The sequence below is a fragment of the Phyllopteryx taeniolatus genome, chromosome 11 (assembly GCF_024500385.1).
Source record: "Phyllopteryx taeniolatus isolate TA_2022b chromosome 11, UOR_Ptae_1.2, whole genome shotgun sequence".
In the NCBI taxonomy this organism is placed as follows: Eukaryota; Metazoa; Chordata; class Actinopteri; order Syngnathiformes; family Syngnathidae; genus Phyllopteryx; species Phyllopteryx taeniolatus.
The window spans coordinates 16399526-16419600 of NC_084512.1; the positions used below are offsets into that span (position 1 = coordinate 16399526).

At 41.0% G+C, this 20075-nt stretch overlaps 1 protein-coding gene across 4 annotated transcripts in view; it reads left to right on the plus strand.

Moving 5' to 3' along the window:
- Window positions 1–3349: 3349 nt before the first annotated feature.
- ldb1a (LIM domain binding 1a) overlaps window positions 3350–20075 on the plus strand; it is a 37504-nt gene continuing 20778 nt past the window's right edge. Inside the window, exons 1-2 of one of the 4 annotated variants that reach the window (XM_061789521.1) lie at window positions 3350–3525; window positions 7135–7241. In XM_061789521.1, the coding sequence (XP_061645505.1) occupies window positions 7214–7241 (28 nt within the window). In that variant the 5' untranslated portion in view covers window positions 3350–3525; window positions 7135–7213. Of the gene's footprint in view, window positions 3526–7004; window positions 7242–16829; window positions 16916–16992; window positions 17166–20075 lie in introns of those variants that run through there. The other 3 variants (XM_061789525.1, XM_061789520.1, XM_061789526.1) reach the window with 3 other exon arrangements.

Below are 20075 nucleotides of genomic sequence, written 5' to 3' on the forward strand. Positions count from 1 at the left end.
AGCGGAGAAACTACAAAAACATTCACGTCAGAAATGTTGATCTTATATCCTTTCATCTCTTTTCATCTGGTGTAGTGTGCTGTGAGTTTCTTTGAAAATATACGGAGTTATGCTTGTCACAGAACCTCTTTTAATCTAAAAAATGTACGTTTTTTTAATCTTGAAAAAAGATTACTTTAAAAAAAAATTACATTTCCACTCATTTGTTACAATGACATTTACTAAACAGTTTAATCTTGTAAATTGTCCTAAATATGTAAATATGTCCTCCTTCAACACTAGCATTCTTCAAACCTTTCCATAATGCTGCGACACACGGCACCAAACAAATTCCGATCTGGATCAATCTCGACAAAAACTTCCGGGATGAATTTTTTTTAAATTATACGCAACTGAACTTTATTTATAGAGAAATTTAATATTACTGTAATTTTATTTTTTTATTTGAAATTATTGAACCAGGAAAGCCTCATTGAGATTCAAAATCTCCTTTATAAGAGTGTCCTGCTCCAGGACAACAAGTGACTATAGTCATTGAACACAACCAACAAACAAACAAACAGTACAATAAAAATAAAAAGCACATCACCATTCTCCAGTGAACCTTAAAAAGATCTGTTAATGTCTGTAACTCTGAGTGTGGGCCATTAAGGGTGGGGTCTGCGGATGTGATGTCAGCAAAGATGAGCGAGAAAGGGTACATTTCTTGGAGATATCTGCTTTAATGTTGGCTCCATTTAGGCTATTTTCACACTGCAGGTCATTTCCGATTTTTTGCCCAATGTGACATGTATCTGATTTTTTTCATGTCAATCTGAACTGTAGTTCTTCTTCTTCTTCTTTCTGTTTGAAAAGTTGCCTTGGAGGTTCCACCACCGAGTCTCCTTCTCTCCTTTCCTGCCAGAAGATACACCAAGTACTCTCCTGCCTGCCTCTCTGATCACCTTGGTTGCAGTCGTCCAGTCTTCTGGATGCTCCTCCTGTCCACCGAGGGCCTGTCTCACCTCTTCCCGAAAAGCTGCACAACACTCGTCCTGTCTCAGCTTCCACCACATGGTTCTCTGCTCTGCCTTTGTCTTCCTAATCTTCATCCCCACCACCAGAGTCATTTTACACACCACCATCCTATGCTGTCTAGCCACACTCTCCCCTACCACTACCTTACAGTCAGTAACCTCCTTCAGATTACATCATCTGCACAAGATGTAATCCACCTGCATGCTTCTACCTCCGCTCTTGTAGGTCACCCTATGTTCCTGCCTCTTCTGGAAAAAAGTGTTCACTACAGCCATTTCCATCCTTTTTGCAAAGTCTACCACCATCTGTCCCTCCAAGTTCCTTTCCTGGATGCCGTACTTACCCATCACTTCTTCATCACTCCTGTTCCCTTCACCAACATGTTCATTACAATCTGCACCAATCACAACTCTCTCTCTGTCTGGGATGCTAAGAACTACTTCGTCTAGCTCCTTCCAGAATTTCTCTTTAACCTCTAGGTCACATCCTACGTGTGGGGCATAGCTACTAATCACATTATACATAACACCCTCAAGTTCAAGTTTCAGCCTCATCACTCCATCTGATACTCTTTTCACCTCCAAGACATTCTTAGCCAACTCTTAGATAATTTAATTTAAACCCTGCCCCTAAACTTCTAACCTTACTGCCTTTCCATCTGGTCTCCTGGACACACAATATATCAACCTTTCTCCTAATCATCATGTCAACCAACTCCTGAGATTTGCCTGTCATAGTCCCAACATTCAAAGTCCCCACATTCAGTTCTTGGCTCTGTGTTTTCCTCTTCTCTTTGTGCCGAAGAACCCGCTTTCCACCTCTTCGTCTTCAACCCATAGTAGCTGAATTTCCACCGGCGCCCTGCAGGTTGACGGCGCTGGTGGCGGACGTTGTTAACCCGGGCCACGAACAATTTTTTGGATGAATGCTCATATTTGTTTGGCAAACTTTTAAGCCAGATGCCCTTCCTGACGCAACCCTCTGCATTTATCCGGGCTTGGGACCGGCCTACAGTTTCCACTGGCTTGTGCCTCCCATAGGGCTGCATTGTTAATGTGAATTATACAAGTTCGATTTTTTCAAATCCGTCCCAGGCCTCTTTTGTATGTGGATCTAAATCGGATAGGTATCCGATGCGACTGCAGTCTGGACGCTCAAGTCGGTGAGGCGCCCCGTGTTTATGCGCGTCCACCACGTGATGTCGGGTTTTGTGCTTTATTACCATGAGTGGTAACAGAATGCACTCTTATACAAGAGCTGCTATCGGTTACAGCTCACGTCTGAGTACTCCACACACAGCTTGAACCAACATTCAAGCTTAAATGTCACTTTGCGCTTTCATTTGAAATGTTCCTTTGTTGTTTTGCTCTTTAATCCCTCGTTGATGTCACAACCGCCAATCAACAGGCCCCCATTCAAGAGTTCAGATATTCCATCCATCCATTCTCAATGGAGCGAAGTACAGTATATTAATAAAGTTATAATAGTAATAATATTATTATGCTTTCTTCAATACATGCTTTAAATTGGATAGTGTATATTTACCTGGAATAAAATAATGACAAAATATTATGCAAAAAAACAGTGCAGAACTTCTATAGGTCTCTGTCCAATAACATGTGTCTGCAAATTTAGTAATTTTTTTCCTTTTAACCGAAACAAAAGATGAAACCAAAAAACAAGAAAAAACAAGATACATGGTTTGTATTGAACAGCGACGATATGTGTTTTGCATTTGTTACATAACATCTTCAGGATCTTATTCAGACTGCAAGCACCTATTTTAGCAATTTAAATGGAAAGTCCCATTTAATTTGTCCAGAAGCTATATGGTTGTAACTTGCAATGCTTCTGTAGACTCTTATTAGGTATTGTTCTGTTGGTTGCCGAAGCTCAGAGCTGATCATTTATTGATTGTGCGATTTCGCAGGTCTGCTCTTGTTTCATGTTCCCTTTGACTGAGCAAAGCAACTCGCGCATCCAGTTTCCCCACTCTCTCTTTCTGTGGGCAACAAGTCCGACCAGTCTGCTTCTCATTGCATGTCGTTTTAATTTATTTACTCCTTCCAGAAGTTGCGAGATGCACATCTAAGTGATAACAGCACTCTGCCACTAACTACTACCTAACTCTGTTCTGCCGTTGCCATGGATACAGCACCCACCCCGCTCAGTGGGCATTGAAGGAAGGGGCTGGAGCGGAGAGAGTAGATGAGGCTCTGCGTCATAACAGTGCAGCGGAGAGCAGGCCCCCCTCCCTCCTCCTTTCCTCATCTCCCCCACCTCCTGCTTCCTTCCCTCATTTACTCCTTCCTTCTCATCATCCAATTTGCACATTGCTCGATCCCCCCCCCCTTCCATTTGTGTCCTATATCAGCATCTGCTCATCACACTTTCCTCCTCCAACGTATCGCTCTCTCTTTCTTCGCCTACTGGCTCAGCTCGGCTTCCGCTGCATTGGCTGACCCAGGCGGACTTTTGCTGGCGAGCGTGGGCGAAAAAAAAAAAAAAAAGGTAAGCACTGAGAATGGAGTGCGGTGATGAAGGAGAGCTGTGCAGATAAGCAGTGATTGCGTGAATGACGGCATCAGGAGCCTTTGAGACATTCACTTTGAATTTTAGGGAGAAAGAGGGAGCCATGTGAGCGTATGCTGTCACAACATAAGAGGTGTGCGTTCAAGCAGCTGTGTGCCTAAGTCGACCAGGCGAGGGGATGTTATAACTTCTTAAGAGCAGTGCTTTTTGTTGACATGTCGACGCAGTGAGGGCATCTGTATGTGCAAGAGGGATGAGAGCGATAGAGCACGCCTGATCATGCACAGCAGCTTTAATTGCTCCTGGAAGCCATTTTTTGAATCACATACACACAATCTTCCTCCTTCCATCTGCCTTTGTTTGATCCCAACCTTGAAACTACACGCACAAAAAACAACAACAACAACATGTGGCAGCAGATAGTGTTTGTGACTGGAAGAAGGGGGCCCGCGGGGATGTTCATTGTGTCTGGCTCCCAGGAACGTTGTCTGACATGGTGTATGACATTTAACTGTGATGCGGCTGCCTGTTCACTGGTGTATAGCCAATGTGCCTGTCAGCTCTCATTCCCAGGCTGACTCACATTTGCTCTTTGTTGCCGTACTGCTGCTGAGTGACAGACGCCAGTGATGTGAGCTTTTGTCAAACCTGCACGATGGGGTCTTCAGTAGCAGGGGAAGATCCATATGTGCATACTTACTTGTCTGACAGCCAAGTTGTCAGATGTTATATCACGGCAGAGACAGTCAACAGTCAAGATCAGTCTTGACAAGATCAAGTGCAAGACTTGTTTTTGTGCTTGTGTAAGTTAAGTGTGATTGTCTGCATGCGAAGATTTGCTCCTAAAAATGCATGGTTATGAAGTCCACAATGTATCCCGCCTGGAATCCTCCAGTTATTGTATGCATTTGTAATGTAACACATACAACCAAAAATATAACAAGATTGAAAAAATGATATAAATACAATTCCTGGATCTGAATCTTAAACCTGATTAAGGTCCTCAGGGGCTCCTTGGCTACATTGTTTGTGGGCCCCCCTTCAAAACTGTCCTCGGACATTGCCACATTTAATCTGTTTTATGCTTGGACTTTTTTTGTTTTTCAAGATTAGCATCCTTTTGATCCAATGTGCATTTAATTCAAACGTTTGCTTTTTCCCTAACTGCTTTTTGGGTCTTTAGGCAAATCATTACAACATTTATGCCACTTTTCCATATCACCTCTCCATCTCGCCTCACCTCTACATCGGTTTTCCACTTCAAAATAGTAGTGAGGGAAAACACAAAATTGACGCTGCACAGACTGCATCAGAGTTATCTTCTTTAGCCAAGGATGTTAGAATAAACAGGCTTTCCCGCAGGGAGTTGGAATTACTCTAGTACTGTAGCAAAAAAGACACACAACAAAATATACATTTAGGCCATACAGTACACACAAATGTACAAAGAACAGAGAGCCATTGAGCAATATAAGAATTGAAACAGTGCCATAATCAACAGCAGAATTGTACAAACAAGAGTGATGGAGCTATGATGATTGCTACAGTAATAAGCGTCACTGTGAACTTATAAATCAACCGTTTGAAAAATTAGTTGGCAAGGGGAAAGAAGCAGTTAGAGTCAGAATCAGTTTATTTGCCATTGCTGTGTGGAATTAGCACCTTGGAAACATTTGCCACATCATTCTCACTCCATTTTGAGTTGAATGTAGGAACAAGACATGCTAACAAATAAATACAATAGAGGAGAACGAGCGTCTCTTCTGTTTTTCGGGATGTGGCTGTTGACCACGAGAGGCCGTTGCAGCAAAGTGGAGACTGGCGTTAGATTCTTTAGCATCCAGAGCAAAGGCAAAAGGCTTTATAGTAATTTCTACTAGCTGTGTATCCTCAGTCGCTAACTTGTTACAATAAAGAATCCGTGTTAATCAACGACTGGAACCCTGGCTGACCAGGAAATTAGAAATAATACTTGGTAGGCGACATACCTTTTTTTGGCAGAGGAAAGGTGTCACGTGGTGAGCAGAGTAGTGGTAGTCACACTTCCTGTCAATTCAATGTTTGCCTTTTGCTCATATTTTACATGTATCAGATTTTTTTTCATGTCAATGTGAAAAGAACAATTCAAATTTTTCAAATCTGATTCTGGCCTCTTTCGTATGTGGAAATACATCGGATGATAAGTCGGTGAGGTTCCGCTCATCCGACTTATATGTGATCAAAACGTCACAACTGTTCGACAAAACAGAAAACAAAACAAAACATTGCTCAAAAAGCAATGGCGGACGAAGGAGCAGAAAACAGTGATGAAAAGAACATGCGCTAGTAGAACTGAAAAATACAGTCAGTCAGTTCATGCACAAAATACTGAAATTGGCACAAATGCGTCAACCATATTGGCATGCGGGGCGCCATATTTACTTCCCTAAGCACACTGCGCCATGTGATGTCGTGTATTGTGTGCATTGCGTCAGGGGCGGAGCTAGGAATTTTTCAGTGGGGTGGCCAGCAATTTTTTCTTTTGTGAGGTGGCCACAAAATGAATCAAACTTCGACTGGAAAATATTTTAGCAATTATTCACGACGCATGTGGGGCACCGGTGGGGTGGCCACCCCTAGTCACCCACTGGCGCCACCCATGCCATCCATATATGTCACTTCACGGATGCATTGTTTTGTCATTACTACATATAAAGATTGGATTTAACCATATTATATACATATTCTACTGTGTGAACATAGGCTTAATGGGGTTTTCCTGGCCCTATGCACTATTGCACGAGAATGAGATTTTGCAGAAATTAGTTCAGTAGTGTTGTGTAATCCTGAAAACAAGTAATGATGAAATACAGGCTTTCTGTTTGAAAAGTGACAAAAGAGATGCGTTGGTGGTAATGGAAATGGACTAAACTGTCAAAAGGTTAAGTTGTGGGTGACAATGAGCAAGTGAAGAGGGATTACAGTGTGTCGAAGAGAGTAAAGGGTCTTCATGTTGGGGAGCGGGTGCATATTAACGTGCACTCTCTCCCCGACTCCCGTGGGCCTCGAGTGTCTCCGCTCTCCAGGTGGGCTTTGCATTTTTAATCAATACTGTCTGCGGTGATTAACACACGTCTTCTCTGTGCAGCCAAAGGTAGCAATGAGAGAGAAAGAAAAGGGGTTGAGATGGGAGTCAGTCATACATGAGGCATGAGTGCATGTGTTGGTTTTGCATTAATGACCCTCTGCCTCTGGGACCCTACTGAGAATGTTTATCTCCCACAGCAGCACGGCAAAAATAGACAATGCATCAATGCCACACACACACGCGCGCGCACGCGCACACACACACACGCGCACGCACACAGACACTGAGCTCCATTTCGTGTTACTTACTCCTGTCTGCTGTGCAATCAAGTCTTTCTGATTCATTTCCCCTCCCACTTGTGTTGCAACATGCCTGTTAATGATGCAGCCACTGCCAACTTCCTGCCTCTGACAGAGAGCGAGCGAGCGAGCGGTGGCCCTGCTTCGGAATCGTACCACTCCCTCTTCTTATCTCTCCACCCTTCCTCTTCTCTCTTTCTGCCTGTGTTGTTTTCCCTCAGAAGCGTAGCCCATGCGAGCAGCGTGAGGGCCGAGTGCTGCTGTTTCCTTCAAAGCTGAGCCCCCAACATGTGAGAAGATGTCTGTTGGAGGTTGCGCTTGTCCCGGTGAGTGCCTCGTCTCGCCGACCTTCTCGCTGCTGCACACTTCTGTCGCACGAATGACTTATGTAATGATGGAACATTGTTATTTCCTTGGAGTGAGTGATCATTTGAAAATGTAAAGACCTGCAGAGGTTTATAAAAACAGTGTTACATATTAATATCCATGTTTCCTATCTTGCTAAATAATTGGTGATGATTATTGTGAGAAATCATAAACATAATCAGTGTCTTCACATACTGTATATAATTAATTTTTAAATGATAACATAATTAAAGGTGAGGATAAGCGGTAGGGAAAATAGATGGATGGAACACAATTAAAGGTAACTTGAGAAAATTTGTTATTTCCGAAGTGTGTATCAAACTAGTAGCCTTTTGCATTAATCAGTACCCAAGAAGTAGCTCGTAGTTACAAAAAGGTTGATGACCCCTCCCTGGGATAGAGTCTATGCAGAGGCCCTGATCACATCAATGCTACTTTAGATTTTGCCACCTTGTGAGACACTCACATATGAGGAATTTACTTTTCTGCTGCGAGTCGACACAAATAGGAAATGAACTCTCCTTTTCTTTCTTTCACTGCACTGTGATGATTTGAGTCATAGTTCTGTTTTGGTGCTTGGAATCAATTAAGTTTGCCTATTGGCTGACTAATTCCAACAGCACTTCAGGCAGGATTTCTCAAAGCAGATTCCAAGGGCCATTACTGCGCCCAATAACTTAGTGGTGGAATTTTGCAACAAAATGCATTGTGAACTTTAATTTTGATGAGTGCCACTTTTGGTAAGTTAGGTTTTTAAAAATTTTCCTCTTTACTTTCCTTAAAAAAAAAAAGTAAATAAATAAATAATTAAAAAAAATAATTAATAAAAAAAAAAAATAAATATATATATATATATATACGCCGAAAAAAAATACAGATTTTGGACTCAAGTTCCACTTCTGGACCATATTTTCTTAATGGTTTTAAATTTTTGATATACAAAAGTTACAAATGTTATTTGACAAAACCTTTTAAGTTCCAAGGGTCTACAGTTGCAGTTGTAGTAGTAGAGAGTAGGAGGTCCTCAGACATTTTCAAATGTGTGCTAAATGGTCTTTTTCCAAGACATGAGTGGTTAGCACATCCACCACACAGTTCTAAGGTTGGGCCTGAAGCCGGCCTCTTGCTTTCCTGTGTGGAGTTTGCATGTTCTCCCCGTACTTGCATGGGCTTTCGCAGGGTACTCCCTCTTCTCCCCACATTCCAAAAACATGCATGTTAGGTTAATTGAATACTCTAAATTGTCCCAAGTGTGAATGTAAATGTGAATAGTTGTTTGTGTATGTTTGTCCATAAAGTATGTTCCCTCCGATTTGTTGGCGATCAGTCCAGGGTATACTCTGCCTCTCACCTGAAGGCAGCTCAAATAGGCTCCAGCACATCCCCGACCGTAATGAGGATAACCGGTATAGAAAACAGAGGGATGGATGATCTTTTTTCAGGGAAAAATTTAATTCTGAATAAGTCTGCACAGGAAAGTGTACATGTCACTGAGAGCGCTTTGCCATTGTTCCTTTGCATTTCCCTCTTGTTACTTTCTGTTATTTTTTTGTACTTTCATTATGGAAAGGGTTCCAAGTGTAAAATGCATCCAAAGGCACATGTTGCTTTTGTGTGTTGCTTCACCCCCACCACCCCATAAGATTTTGCAATGGGTTTCCGCTCCCCGTACGTCAGATTTTTGCTACTTCTTCCAATGAGAAGAAAAGTCATTGGAAAAGGGGACTAACTTTTCATTTTATGCTATGTTTTATTTGCTATCAGCTGTCAGATATAATATTACAGAGTATTTTTTTTAAGGTCTGGTCTATTTCCTGGCTTCCTTTAAAGGCCCTCTCTTGTAGCCCCCCTCTTGTTGACAGACTTCACTGTCGGGCAGAAACATTTAATGACATCCATGTGTGTGAAGGGTGCACAGGGAGGATTTGCAGTATCGCAGCTAATGTTGTGAAGCAAATATTAGCAAACGAGGAAGGACGTGCGCTCGAGCACCCATCACGGAGGCCCATGAGCCTGTAGAGGCACGTTAAGATTGGTGGAGCTTTCGGGAAAAAAGCCACAGGGCAGCACGACTGTGTATGCACGCAATGAATCATCTTATATGAAAGCGGCTTTGTTTACATTCTTGTATTGTGAAGAGTATGTGGAGGATGGCCCTTTTTGTTTACAGCGGAACCTCTAAAGTCAAATGCCACAAAAGGTCATACAATTTTTGACTTTTTTTTTTTTTAGATCGAACTGTCATTGTTCTTGTGAGGCAAAATTCGCGAGACCTCAGTGTCTTTACTTGTTGTCAAAGGGAGACTGTTTTATTGATTTATATGTTTACAGTGGTTAACTTCTTTTTAGACTTGTATGACAGTTAATTACTGTATGTTTAAAATTAAGGAGCGCAAGGGGCAAGTCGGAAGAATTTTATTAAATTTTTTTTAACTCAAAACCCAGATTAGAAATGTGGCGAGTCCCTGGGCGCCAAACATACTATTCATAAAAAACATAGACAGAAAGGTATTAGATATTTACAAAGGATTATTAGGGCGGCCTAATTTTCAGTTTATTCCTAATGCTCTTTTTGTATTAATGTGAAGAAGAAATAGTTCTCAGCACATGTTTGTTGATCTACAGCAGTGATTCTCAAAGTGTGGTATGAGTACCACTATTGGTGTGCAGGCTCCCTCTAAAAATGTTGTGCATAATGTTACAGTGGCTTTAACTTTGTAATCCAGTATAGTACAGTGTATTTGTTAAGTGCAGTTCAGTTGAATTTAACTTTTAAGTGCAATACAGTTGGATTTAACCTTTAAAACTATTTTTCCCAAACATTTATATGGGTACAATTTTATTTAACTAATCAGCTGCAGCACGCCCCCGAGCTTAGTAAGGATAAGCAGTACGGAAAATGAATGAACAAATAATGTGCAATACATTTGAATTTAATCATTATTTGAGTACATTTTAAAAAATTATTCTCCCATATTTAAGCACAGTTTTCATTTTCGAACTATGCATTATGTTACAGTGGTTTACAATAATAGTTAATATACTCTTTTGGAATAAAGCCTCTGCCTCATTTTGAATGAACACGTAGGCCAACTATGGGTGGTATTTGGGTGTAAACGGTTTGAGAACCACTCATCCAGAGCATTTTACTCTGACAATTGCAACAAATGCGCAAGTTTGGGAAAAGTCGTTTTGACATGTTAATATCACAGTTAACATATTTTTACATTTGTAAATGAGACTGATACTAATTGTTGGATGATGGAAACAGTTTGACTCTGGAACTGATTAACTGACATAATTTCCTATGGGATTTTTTTTTTTTTTTTAATTACCAAAACCCAGTATCCCACTATATATATATTTTTTTACTTTCATGGTTCCATTTAATAGGCGCTTGTGTGTTTGTGTGTGTGTGTGCGTGCGTGTGTCACATGCACATGTGGAAAAACAAATGGCCCCGTATTTAACGTGACATCACTCTCTCTCTCCCTCTGGTCTTGTTTTGTTCGTGCCTCTTTGCACAGTAATGTTAGCCATTAAAGATGGCTGCAGCGAGCATGTAAACAGGTTAATAGCAGTCTCTATATGGTGGCACACATCAGCCTGCTTAAAGTGCGTTGGCGACCTTCTGTTGCTGTGACTTTGCCTTTTTTAAGGCTTTGTTCTCTGTGCCCTAACCCAGTGGAGCCAATCACATCCTTTGTTCTGGCTAAATGGTAAAAATAGATTGCATTTATGCCCTCTCCCTCCTCCCCCTCAAACGCACCCACTCCGACACACTCTCCCCTCGGCTCATCACTCTCACCCCCCTCCCTTCCATTCCACTCACTCTTTGCCCTTGTTCACTCTGCACTAACATCAGTTACCTCATGCAGAAAGTCACATGGCTGCTGATTGGAGAAAAGTGACTTCAAGCAGGGCCAAGATGGCAGCCTTTTATTTATTTATTTGTTGATTACACAACAACACTGTCTTAAAGTGCCTTTTTTATGCCTCTTCTCGTCCCTCCTTACTGTAAACGAGATCAAAATGGCCGTGTGTGCGTAGGCAGGGAGAGAGCAGGAATGTGTGGGAGATGCTGGGGAGCCTGATATAGGGAAAGGAGGGGTTTTGCAGAGTGGAGATGAGCTGTTGTGATGTCACATCTGCTGCAGGCCCCTCAGCCTGGAAGTGGAAAGCTGGCATGTGCCACCTAGGCAGGGAGGAGGATGAAACGAGATGGAGATGATGACTTTTTAAAAACAGGGCACATCTTTTGCCTCAGTCTTTAAACCACAAGATGGAGGGGAACAAAAGACACACTTGAGGGCAGTTTGAACGACTTTGTATATACAAATCATCACCCTGATTCATACTTTTATGATAAGAATTAATAAATGTCTATTTGCTGACAGGCCAGAGATAGAATCTGTGTAATGCACACAGCGGGTGTGATGAGAGAACGCAAATCAAGATAAATGCTGACAGATGGGAGCCATTAAAGGAATCATACGCCATAAAACAGGATTTACAAAGTACTCTTTTCCCAGCAAAGCTGTGCAGTCATGAAAATATCTGCAGCCATGTTGATGCATTGCCTTTGAATTAGCAACTAACACTGTAGGTATAGAGAATTTGCTCTTGTGGTGTGACATTGGCGTTTTTTTTTTTCTTTACACGATGCCCTTATAAATCAGCTGTGCTAATAGTCCTGTCAAATTTAATACGGTGCCATAGGTGTTTCATTATTCAGTGGAACAGCTACAGCATTAGTCTTTAAATAACTAGATGTACTGCTTCCATCTGTCTCTGCTAGCTAAGCAGCAGAGAAATACACACTACACATTGTGTAACTGTGAGATCAGAGAAAACACCCCCCTGTCCCCCACCACACGTCATTCCATTCCTTACTTGTTAACACAACAAGAGCTGACGTGCACTGCTTCCACTAACAACAGGTCTGCGAACAGAAAGGAGCTAGTTTAGTTTAGTTTTGTAGGACCTTTTCCGTCAACGGTAGTGACTTTATTTTTTTTTAAAGAGTAATTAGTGAGTTCATTTCTGGAAAATAAATAAATACATAAACAAACAGACAACATTAGCGGAGTCATTTTAACATTGTTTTCCGTTTGACAATACAATAAAGGATCCCAGTGTAAATGAGGACAAGCGTTATAGAAAATGAATGGATGGATGCAAGTATCTCTGCATCCGACTAAATCTCTGCATATACTGTATCCACCAAAATTTCCTGTGTGTAAGGTGTCCCAATACACACACACGCACACGCACACACACGCGCACACACAGCATAGCAGTGGTTCTACAACTATTTACAGCAAGTACCACCTAAAAAAAAACTTAGCTCTTCAAGTACCAGAACAATGACTGACATTAAAATACCGTAGCATAGTAGCCCAAGAGTTCATCCAAAACAAGGCAGTAGTATTCCTATAAATATTTTACATTTTTGTTTGCCACTACAGTGTAAGATTAGGCACACATGGTGCTTAAATATTCCATCCATCCATCCATCCATTTTCTGAGCCGCTTCTCCTCACTAGGGTCGCGGGCGTGCTGGAGCCTATCCCAGCTGTCATCGGGCAGGAGGCGGGGTACACCCTGAACTGGTTGCCAGCCAATCGCAGGGCACATAGGAACAAACAACCATTCACACTCACAGTCATGCCTACGGGCAATTTAGAGTCTCCAATTCATGCATGTTTTTGGGATGTGGGAGGAAACCGGAGTGCCCGGAGAAAACCCACGCAGGCACGGGGAGAACATGCAAACTCCACACAGGCGGGGCCGGGGATTGAACCCCGCACCTCAGAACTGTGAGGCTGACGCTCTAACCAGTCGGCCACCGTGCCGCGTGCTTAAATATTGTAAAACAAAAAAAAAACTGAACTAAAAAATGTTTTAAATCAAATCTATTACTTATAATAGATAGATAGATAGATAAATAAATAAATAAATAAATAAATGCAAATATTTTGTATTTACATTTTTTGACTGTATAAACACTAAAATCAAAAGTTTTACACAATTATCAAAACCTTACACTCAAAGAGCAAAACACTGGCTCAGATCTGCACCACTATAAGCACAATATCAGTCTCACACTTTTTGCAAAACAATAGTTATTTTCAAAACATTAAACACACTTGTATACATTAGACACAGGAATAGTATATCATGGTGTCACTTATATCCAATTCCAAATACCAATTGTCAAATTACCCTGAGCCAGTTTGTTAAACATATCAGCTGCGTGATCACGATTGCTTCATTGTAGACCCTAAAATACAGCTTTCTCATACTGTCGCTGACTTTCATGCTGCTGGGGTGGGATCAATTCCCAGCTCAATACCACATCGAAAAGATAAGTAATGTAGAAAATCAATGGCTAACATATCTACAACATGAAATGACTCTGGTGTTTAACCTTCCTGTTAAATTACGAGTCAAACTAACCTATATTTATTTTTAAATGTACAAACCATCCATCCATTTCTATCCATTTTCAACACCGCTTATCCTGGTTAGGGTCGCGGGACGCTGGAGCCTATCCCAGCTGACTTCGGGCGAAAGGCGGACTACACCCTGAACTGGTCGCCAGTCAGTCGCAGGGCACATATAGACACGGACAACCATTCGCACTCACATTCACACCGTCACTGAGTGGGAACTGAACCCACGTTGCCTGCACCAAAGTCAGGCGAGTGTAAATGTACAAACATTTCAGAAAATAAATATCAGGTCTATTTTAGTTCTTTTGTTTGTCTTTTAAAATTATTTTTAATTAGCTTTGTTGTATTATTAAACATGGGGGGAAAACATACATAACAGTAGGGTTAAATAAATAGCTAGGAAGTCTATATGACATTCACTGTAGGGAAAAAAAAGTCAATTAGTTAATAGTTGTGTCAAAGATGCATATGGTTCAAATGTGATCCAATTTAAATAACTGTATAATAATAATAATAATAATAGGTGTCATGGTGATGACTGGTTAGCAGAGCTGCCTCACAGTTCTGAGGACCGGGTTCAAATCCGGCCTCGCCTGTGTGGAGTTTGCATGTGCTCCCCATGCCTGCGTTTGTTTTCTCGGGTACTCCGGTTTCCTCCCACATCCCCAAAACATCCATGGTAGGTTGATTGAACAATAAATTGCACGTCAGTGTGAATGTGAGTGCGAATGGTTGTTCGTTTCTATGTGCCCTGCGATTGGCTGGCGACCAGTTCGGGTGTACCCCGCCTGTCGCCCAAAGATAGCTGAGATAGGCTACAGCACGCCCGCGACCCTAGTGAGGATAAGCAGTACGGAAAATGGATGGATGGATAATCCTCATCACCCTCCTTCTTCTTCTAAAGAATTCTTCTAAATATGCAGGATCTCCAGCAGAGGACAGTGTAGCTCCATCTCTCTCCAGTTTTCACAAAACTTGGCAATCATTGCATAAAAAAAAACAACAACAACAACACTAAAGATTAAAGTTGTCAGAACAGCTTTCTCCCCATTTCCTCTGTAATTCTTCCTGTATTAGTTGCAATGTAGTCCATCACCAGCTTTGTAATTGTTAAAAAAAAATGACATGAAGCTCTAAAAGGGAACTCTATAAAATGTTAGAGGAAAAATGTCTGCCCTGAAATAAGGGATTCTAAAAAACTAAGAAACAAGTAGTTGGCCTGTTCAGTCTGATTAAAAACAATCACAAACACTCAATATATAATAATACACGCTGTCAAATTATTGTATCATATTTGTTTTCCATTAATTTGGTGTGCTACTTGAAGGCCCCTCACCTGTCGAGTGAACATTCTCCAGATAGTCGGCATCGGTGCTGTGGTCTGATGTGGGGCTTTACCAGTAAGAGTCCCTGGTGGGCTTCCGATGTATTTACTCCTAGCCTTTCAATAAAACCCACCGCTTCACTTTCCTCATCTGCTCTCCTACTTTATATAATTACACAAACTGACTAAGCGAAGGCCTCAACCAATTGAGCTTTAAAATGCACTTAGAGACCACAAAGGCTTGTCTGCTCCTTCAAATCTATTGCTTGTAAACATCAGAGTGGTTATTGATTAAAAGTGAGGCTGCAGATTATATCCTTACATAATATGAGGCTAGGAAAGGATCAGGACTGCGGTCTAAAAAGGATTTGAGCCATCAGCAGAGTCAATCACTTTCCAAAAGTCTTTACAAAGACGCCTTGAATTAACCAGCCTGATTAACACATCACTGGTGCAGACTTAACTGAGCTGTGCAAGTCAGAGCGCGTGATCATACTCCAGACGCTATGGAAATGAAAGCAAACTCTGTTTTAAGACAGAGAAGGTCATGACAGTACAAATTAATTTCATCATCATCATTTCATTAGGAGGGGATGATGAATAAGACTGAGGAAATGGATTTCTTGCCCGATTCATTCAACAGACCATATGAAACCATAAGGCCTCGTAATTCATGTGAACATTTCCTTCATCAAACATCAAGTGAGAATGGTTTTGTTTTAATAAAACTACGTTGTAAAAAAAAAGTGACCACAATTACCGTAATTTTTTCGTGTATAATGCACACCCATGTATAATACGCACCCCCAAAGTTGACCTCAAAATTCTGGAAAAAAGTATTTTTGCAAAGTTTAGCACTTTAATTGAACAGGTAATACTTTCTTTTTTATTGACTTGGCTCTTATTTTGAAATTCACAGCCCTACTTTTATTTAGTAAATTAGTAAATTTAGTAAAACACACAGTTGTCCTCATATGTTTGATTATCATATGGCTGAGTGCAGTGATACCCAACAATGTGTACCGTGGCACACTAATGTGCTGTGAGAGATCATCAGGGGTACCGCAGGAGATGATACAATTTGACACAGTGTAAAAAGTGTAAAAAAGAATCCCAACGACTGTGTTAGACGAATGAACTCCATCTTGATAAATGACGTTTATGTGCGCATGTCACACGGCTGGTCCAATTAAAAGTAGTGCACATGTATACACCCGCTGGGAATAGATCACGTCACATGTAAACAGTTGACCAGTGATCTTCAATCTGAATGAATTCAATCGGAATGGCAAAAAAAAAGTCTGGATGTAAACCTAGTTTATGCGTCTAACCTTTTCAGTAATAGATTTCACCACAAGGTGATGCTTTGTGGTCATATTTGGAAAATTATGCCATGTTTGATATTACAGCAAAATGGCACATGACCAACAGAGAGCCAATCGCAAGAGTTGATTTTGAAGGATTTGAGATTAAAAAAAAAGAAACAAAAAGAAATTGAGCTTTTGTGGCTGTTTTTCCAAAATAACTAAAATTGTAATCATGAAAGTTTCAATGGCACATTTTCTCCCAGTCATGTAATGGTTTACAATTACATACGTTTTGTAATTAAATTATGTAATCTCATTACATGTAATAAATTACTTGCCAAAGTTGTATATGAAGTTCCTTGAGATAATATTGTTTGTTAATTGGGGCTATAAAAATAAAACAATGTATTTTTTTATGCGCGCGCCAGTGTACGCGCAAAGGGGCGGAGCTGTTTTTTTTTTCTTTTTTCTTTTTTTTCTTCTTGTGTATCAACGGACTGGCTGCCTGGAACAAAGGGTCCTCAAGTAGTAGTAGCAGCACTAGATGGGTAACACCGTACACGTATGCTAATGCATTTTTTTTTAATAGAAGTAAATTATTCTTAAATTGTTATTTGTTTACTAGTTGTCGCTTGGTGGTTTTAATTTCCTCCCCCGCTTGGCATCTTATGTGTTGGGACCATCCAAATATTTTCCCAAGCGACGGAGCTTAGAGCCTTCGCCGTCCAGTCTCTCCGGCTAGCATCGACGCTAGCTGGCTAGAAGCCACACCGCCTTTTGGTGGCCTTTTCTCTGCAGGTAATCACACCTCACACCGCGCCCAGCGTCCCTATCCTTCTTAGCAGGTCAGTAAATACGAGTCATGGACATTATGAATAGCTTAGCAATAACATTCCCTTCGTCCGTTCATGGATGCGGCCCTGCGGCTCCGTTTACACCGAGCCCCCGGTGTGCTTGGGTCAGTGTGTGTGCGGCTTCTTGTTTATCACACCTTGTAATAACACACATCCGTGAGAGTCCTTTTAGATGCATTTGTAGCGTTGTTTGTGCTGTTTCATTTGCTTGTGGTCAATTTGAGCATCCGTCTGTTCGGACGGAGCTCCATTGTTTGCACTGGTGGAGGGGGGACTGATCCAAAAGTCGATAATATCGATACCAACGTTGGTATTGATATTGATTTAGGGCACAAATAACCATTCACAGACACACCAATAGACAAGTCTTCAATTAACCGACTGAACTAGGGCTGCAAGATTATGGCCAAAATAATAATCACGATTATTTTGATCGATATTGAAATCATGATTATTAATCACGATTATTCCTCATTTAAGGGAAAAATCTTTATTTTTTTTTATTACACTACTTTTCAACAAAAACTATGTAACAGTTTTCAGTGCAAAATGAATCTTTAAATAAGAATAAATGACAGATAAAAAAATAAATCCACATAAAGAATTCTACTTTTCCAATGGCTAACTGAATAAATATGCTATTACAAAGTGCAATCACAAATTGCAACTTAATGGAAGCAAATACAGTTACTGTATAAAACGCAGTAACAGGCTGTAAGAACCTAATTTTCATTTGAAAGTCTCCCTGTCAATATAAGGAATTGTCAAAGACGGCTACGTCTCTGTTCTGCTTGACTGTTGGTCAGTCGTGCATGGTCACACGCTGCAAAGAAGGGATTTCCCTCTCTATTTACTTGTGGTGTTTTTTATTATTATTATTATTATTATTTTTTACTGCGTTCAGCCCAGCCGAAAAGTTGAAGTCAAGGCAGCTACCACGATTGTTAATAGTGTCTTACTGTGACATGCCGCCTCTCCGCCAATGTGCCGAGACGGCTAATTTCAAAAGAAAAGCTTTATATATTACTCCATTGGACAGCTCAGTGAAGCTTTAAACGTGTTCTCCCCCTGGTGGCTGGCTGACTAGGTTGCGGGCACTGCTGCATATGAAAAGTGCTTCTTTTTAAGTGTAAAAAAATGCTCAAAGGCTCATTTAATCTAACGCTAACCCTATACATATGTAAATTTTCTTTACCACCTTTCCTCAGTTGTGGGTGAACTCGACCCTATCTCAGCTGACTGAGTGAGAGGCAGTGTACACCCTGAACTGGTTGCCTACTATATTTAGAATATCATTCTACATTGTATCGCACACAGGTCACTCATTGAAGTGTAGTTTTTCATTGCTTTCTGATTTTGTCAGCTAACGTCAGATTTTTTATCGTTCGGAAGATGAATGAATGAATGAATGTTGAAATATTAGCAGTTTTAGTTCTGAAATGCAGCACTCTGTCTTTAAGCTGAACCGTGAACTTGAGCTTTATGGGTGCCTCACCCAGCCTGTGTATTGTGGAAAAGACTCTCCTGTGACACATTGTGGTATCAAGTCATAGCAAGTGTATCTACAGTCACATAGTGGTGCCATCTTTATATATTGAAGTGGATGACACACCTGTTGATTAATTTTGGCACTGAGGCAACACAACAACTAGGCCTTTCGTTTGTTTTTTTAACTGTTCCATCCAAAATGTCTGATTGGTGCATTCATCATTTATTTGCTCTCATCTGCAGATTTCTTGTTTACTACTGGCTGTTAACGCAAACAGGTTTTCAAGTTAAATAAATCCATGTTGCTATGATATGTTGATTGGATGCAGCAGACTAGTGTGGAACCCCGCATACTTGCTGCTATCCATGTATTTTCTTTCCATCCAGCCCCCAAATGTTCTCTTTTTTTCTGTTTTCTTTTTGTTTTTTCTTTTTGGGGGGTTAACCAACTCCCAAAAACACTTAGTGGAAATTTATTCCCGCTTACTCAAAAATCCTTTGGGTTTGAAAAAGAAAAAACGAGTTTGAATTTCACGGTCCAGCCTGGTCCACTGTGTAACATTTGCTATGGTGTAGTTTCGCTTTTAGCAGTGAAGCTCTTGAGAATCTTTACATCAATGGTGGTATGAAACTGGAACATATAAGCCCCTTTTACACAGAAATCCCGCAAATTTACAGAATCTGAGTCGTAAAAGATGATGCAGAATTGATCCACCTTTGCCTTTTACACTAAACTGCAACATGGACATATGGCAGAAAAATGTCTGCTTTTATAGGGAGTGTAAAAGTGGCTTCGGATGCAGTTTCGCAGTTTTGAAAATGTCCTGCAGTTCTCCTCCAAGTCGGCGGTGTCGCTATGGCTGGTATTGGCTAGGACACCACAGGGTGGAGTTTCCTCTGCGTTTTTTTGGCCATTTCCGGTAGCCGTTTTTTAATTTCCTTTCCGTAACAAGGAACAAAGCAACAACAATGGCGACTGTGGAACAGTGTCTGCTAGAACAAATGGACCTAGATGACCAGATGATACGTTTAATTATACTGCAAAATCGATCAAGAAGGCGGCGGCGTAGGTGGTATGTGGAACCAAGGGGAACGCTGAGTACGTCACCACAGCATGTGACTAAAATGGACCAATCATGAGAGATTATCTCCACGGCACTCTACGCGCAGCAACAATTTTTGCCGTGTGCGCGTCAAGTGACGCATAGGGGCCGCGCGGCCCAATACGTCCCTCATGTGATGCAATGCGCACGCTGTCACATAAAGAGGCCTTTACTCAGAATGGTTAGAGTGCTATAGCCTGCTAACTCATTCACTGCCATTGACAGCTATATCAGTCAAATATCCACACTTGCCACTTATGATA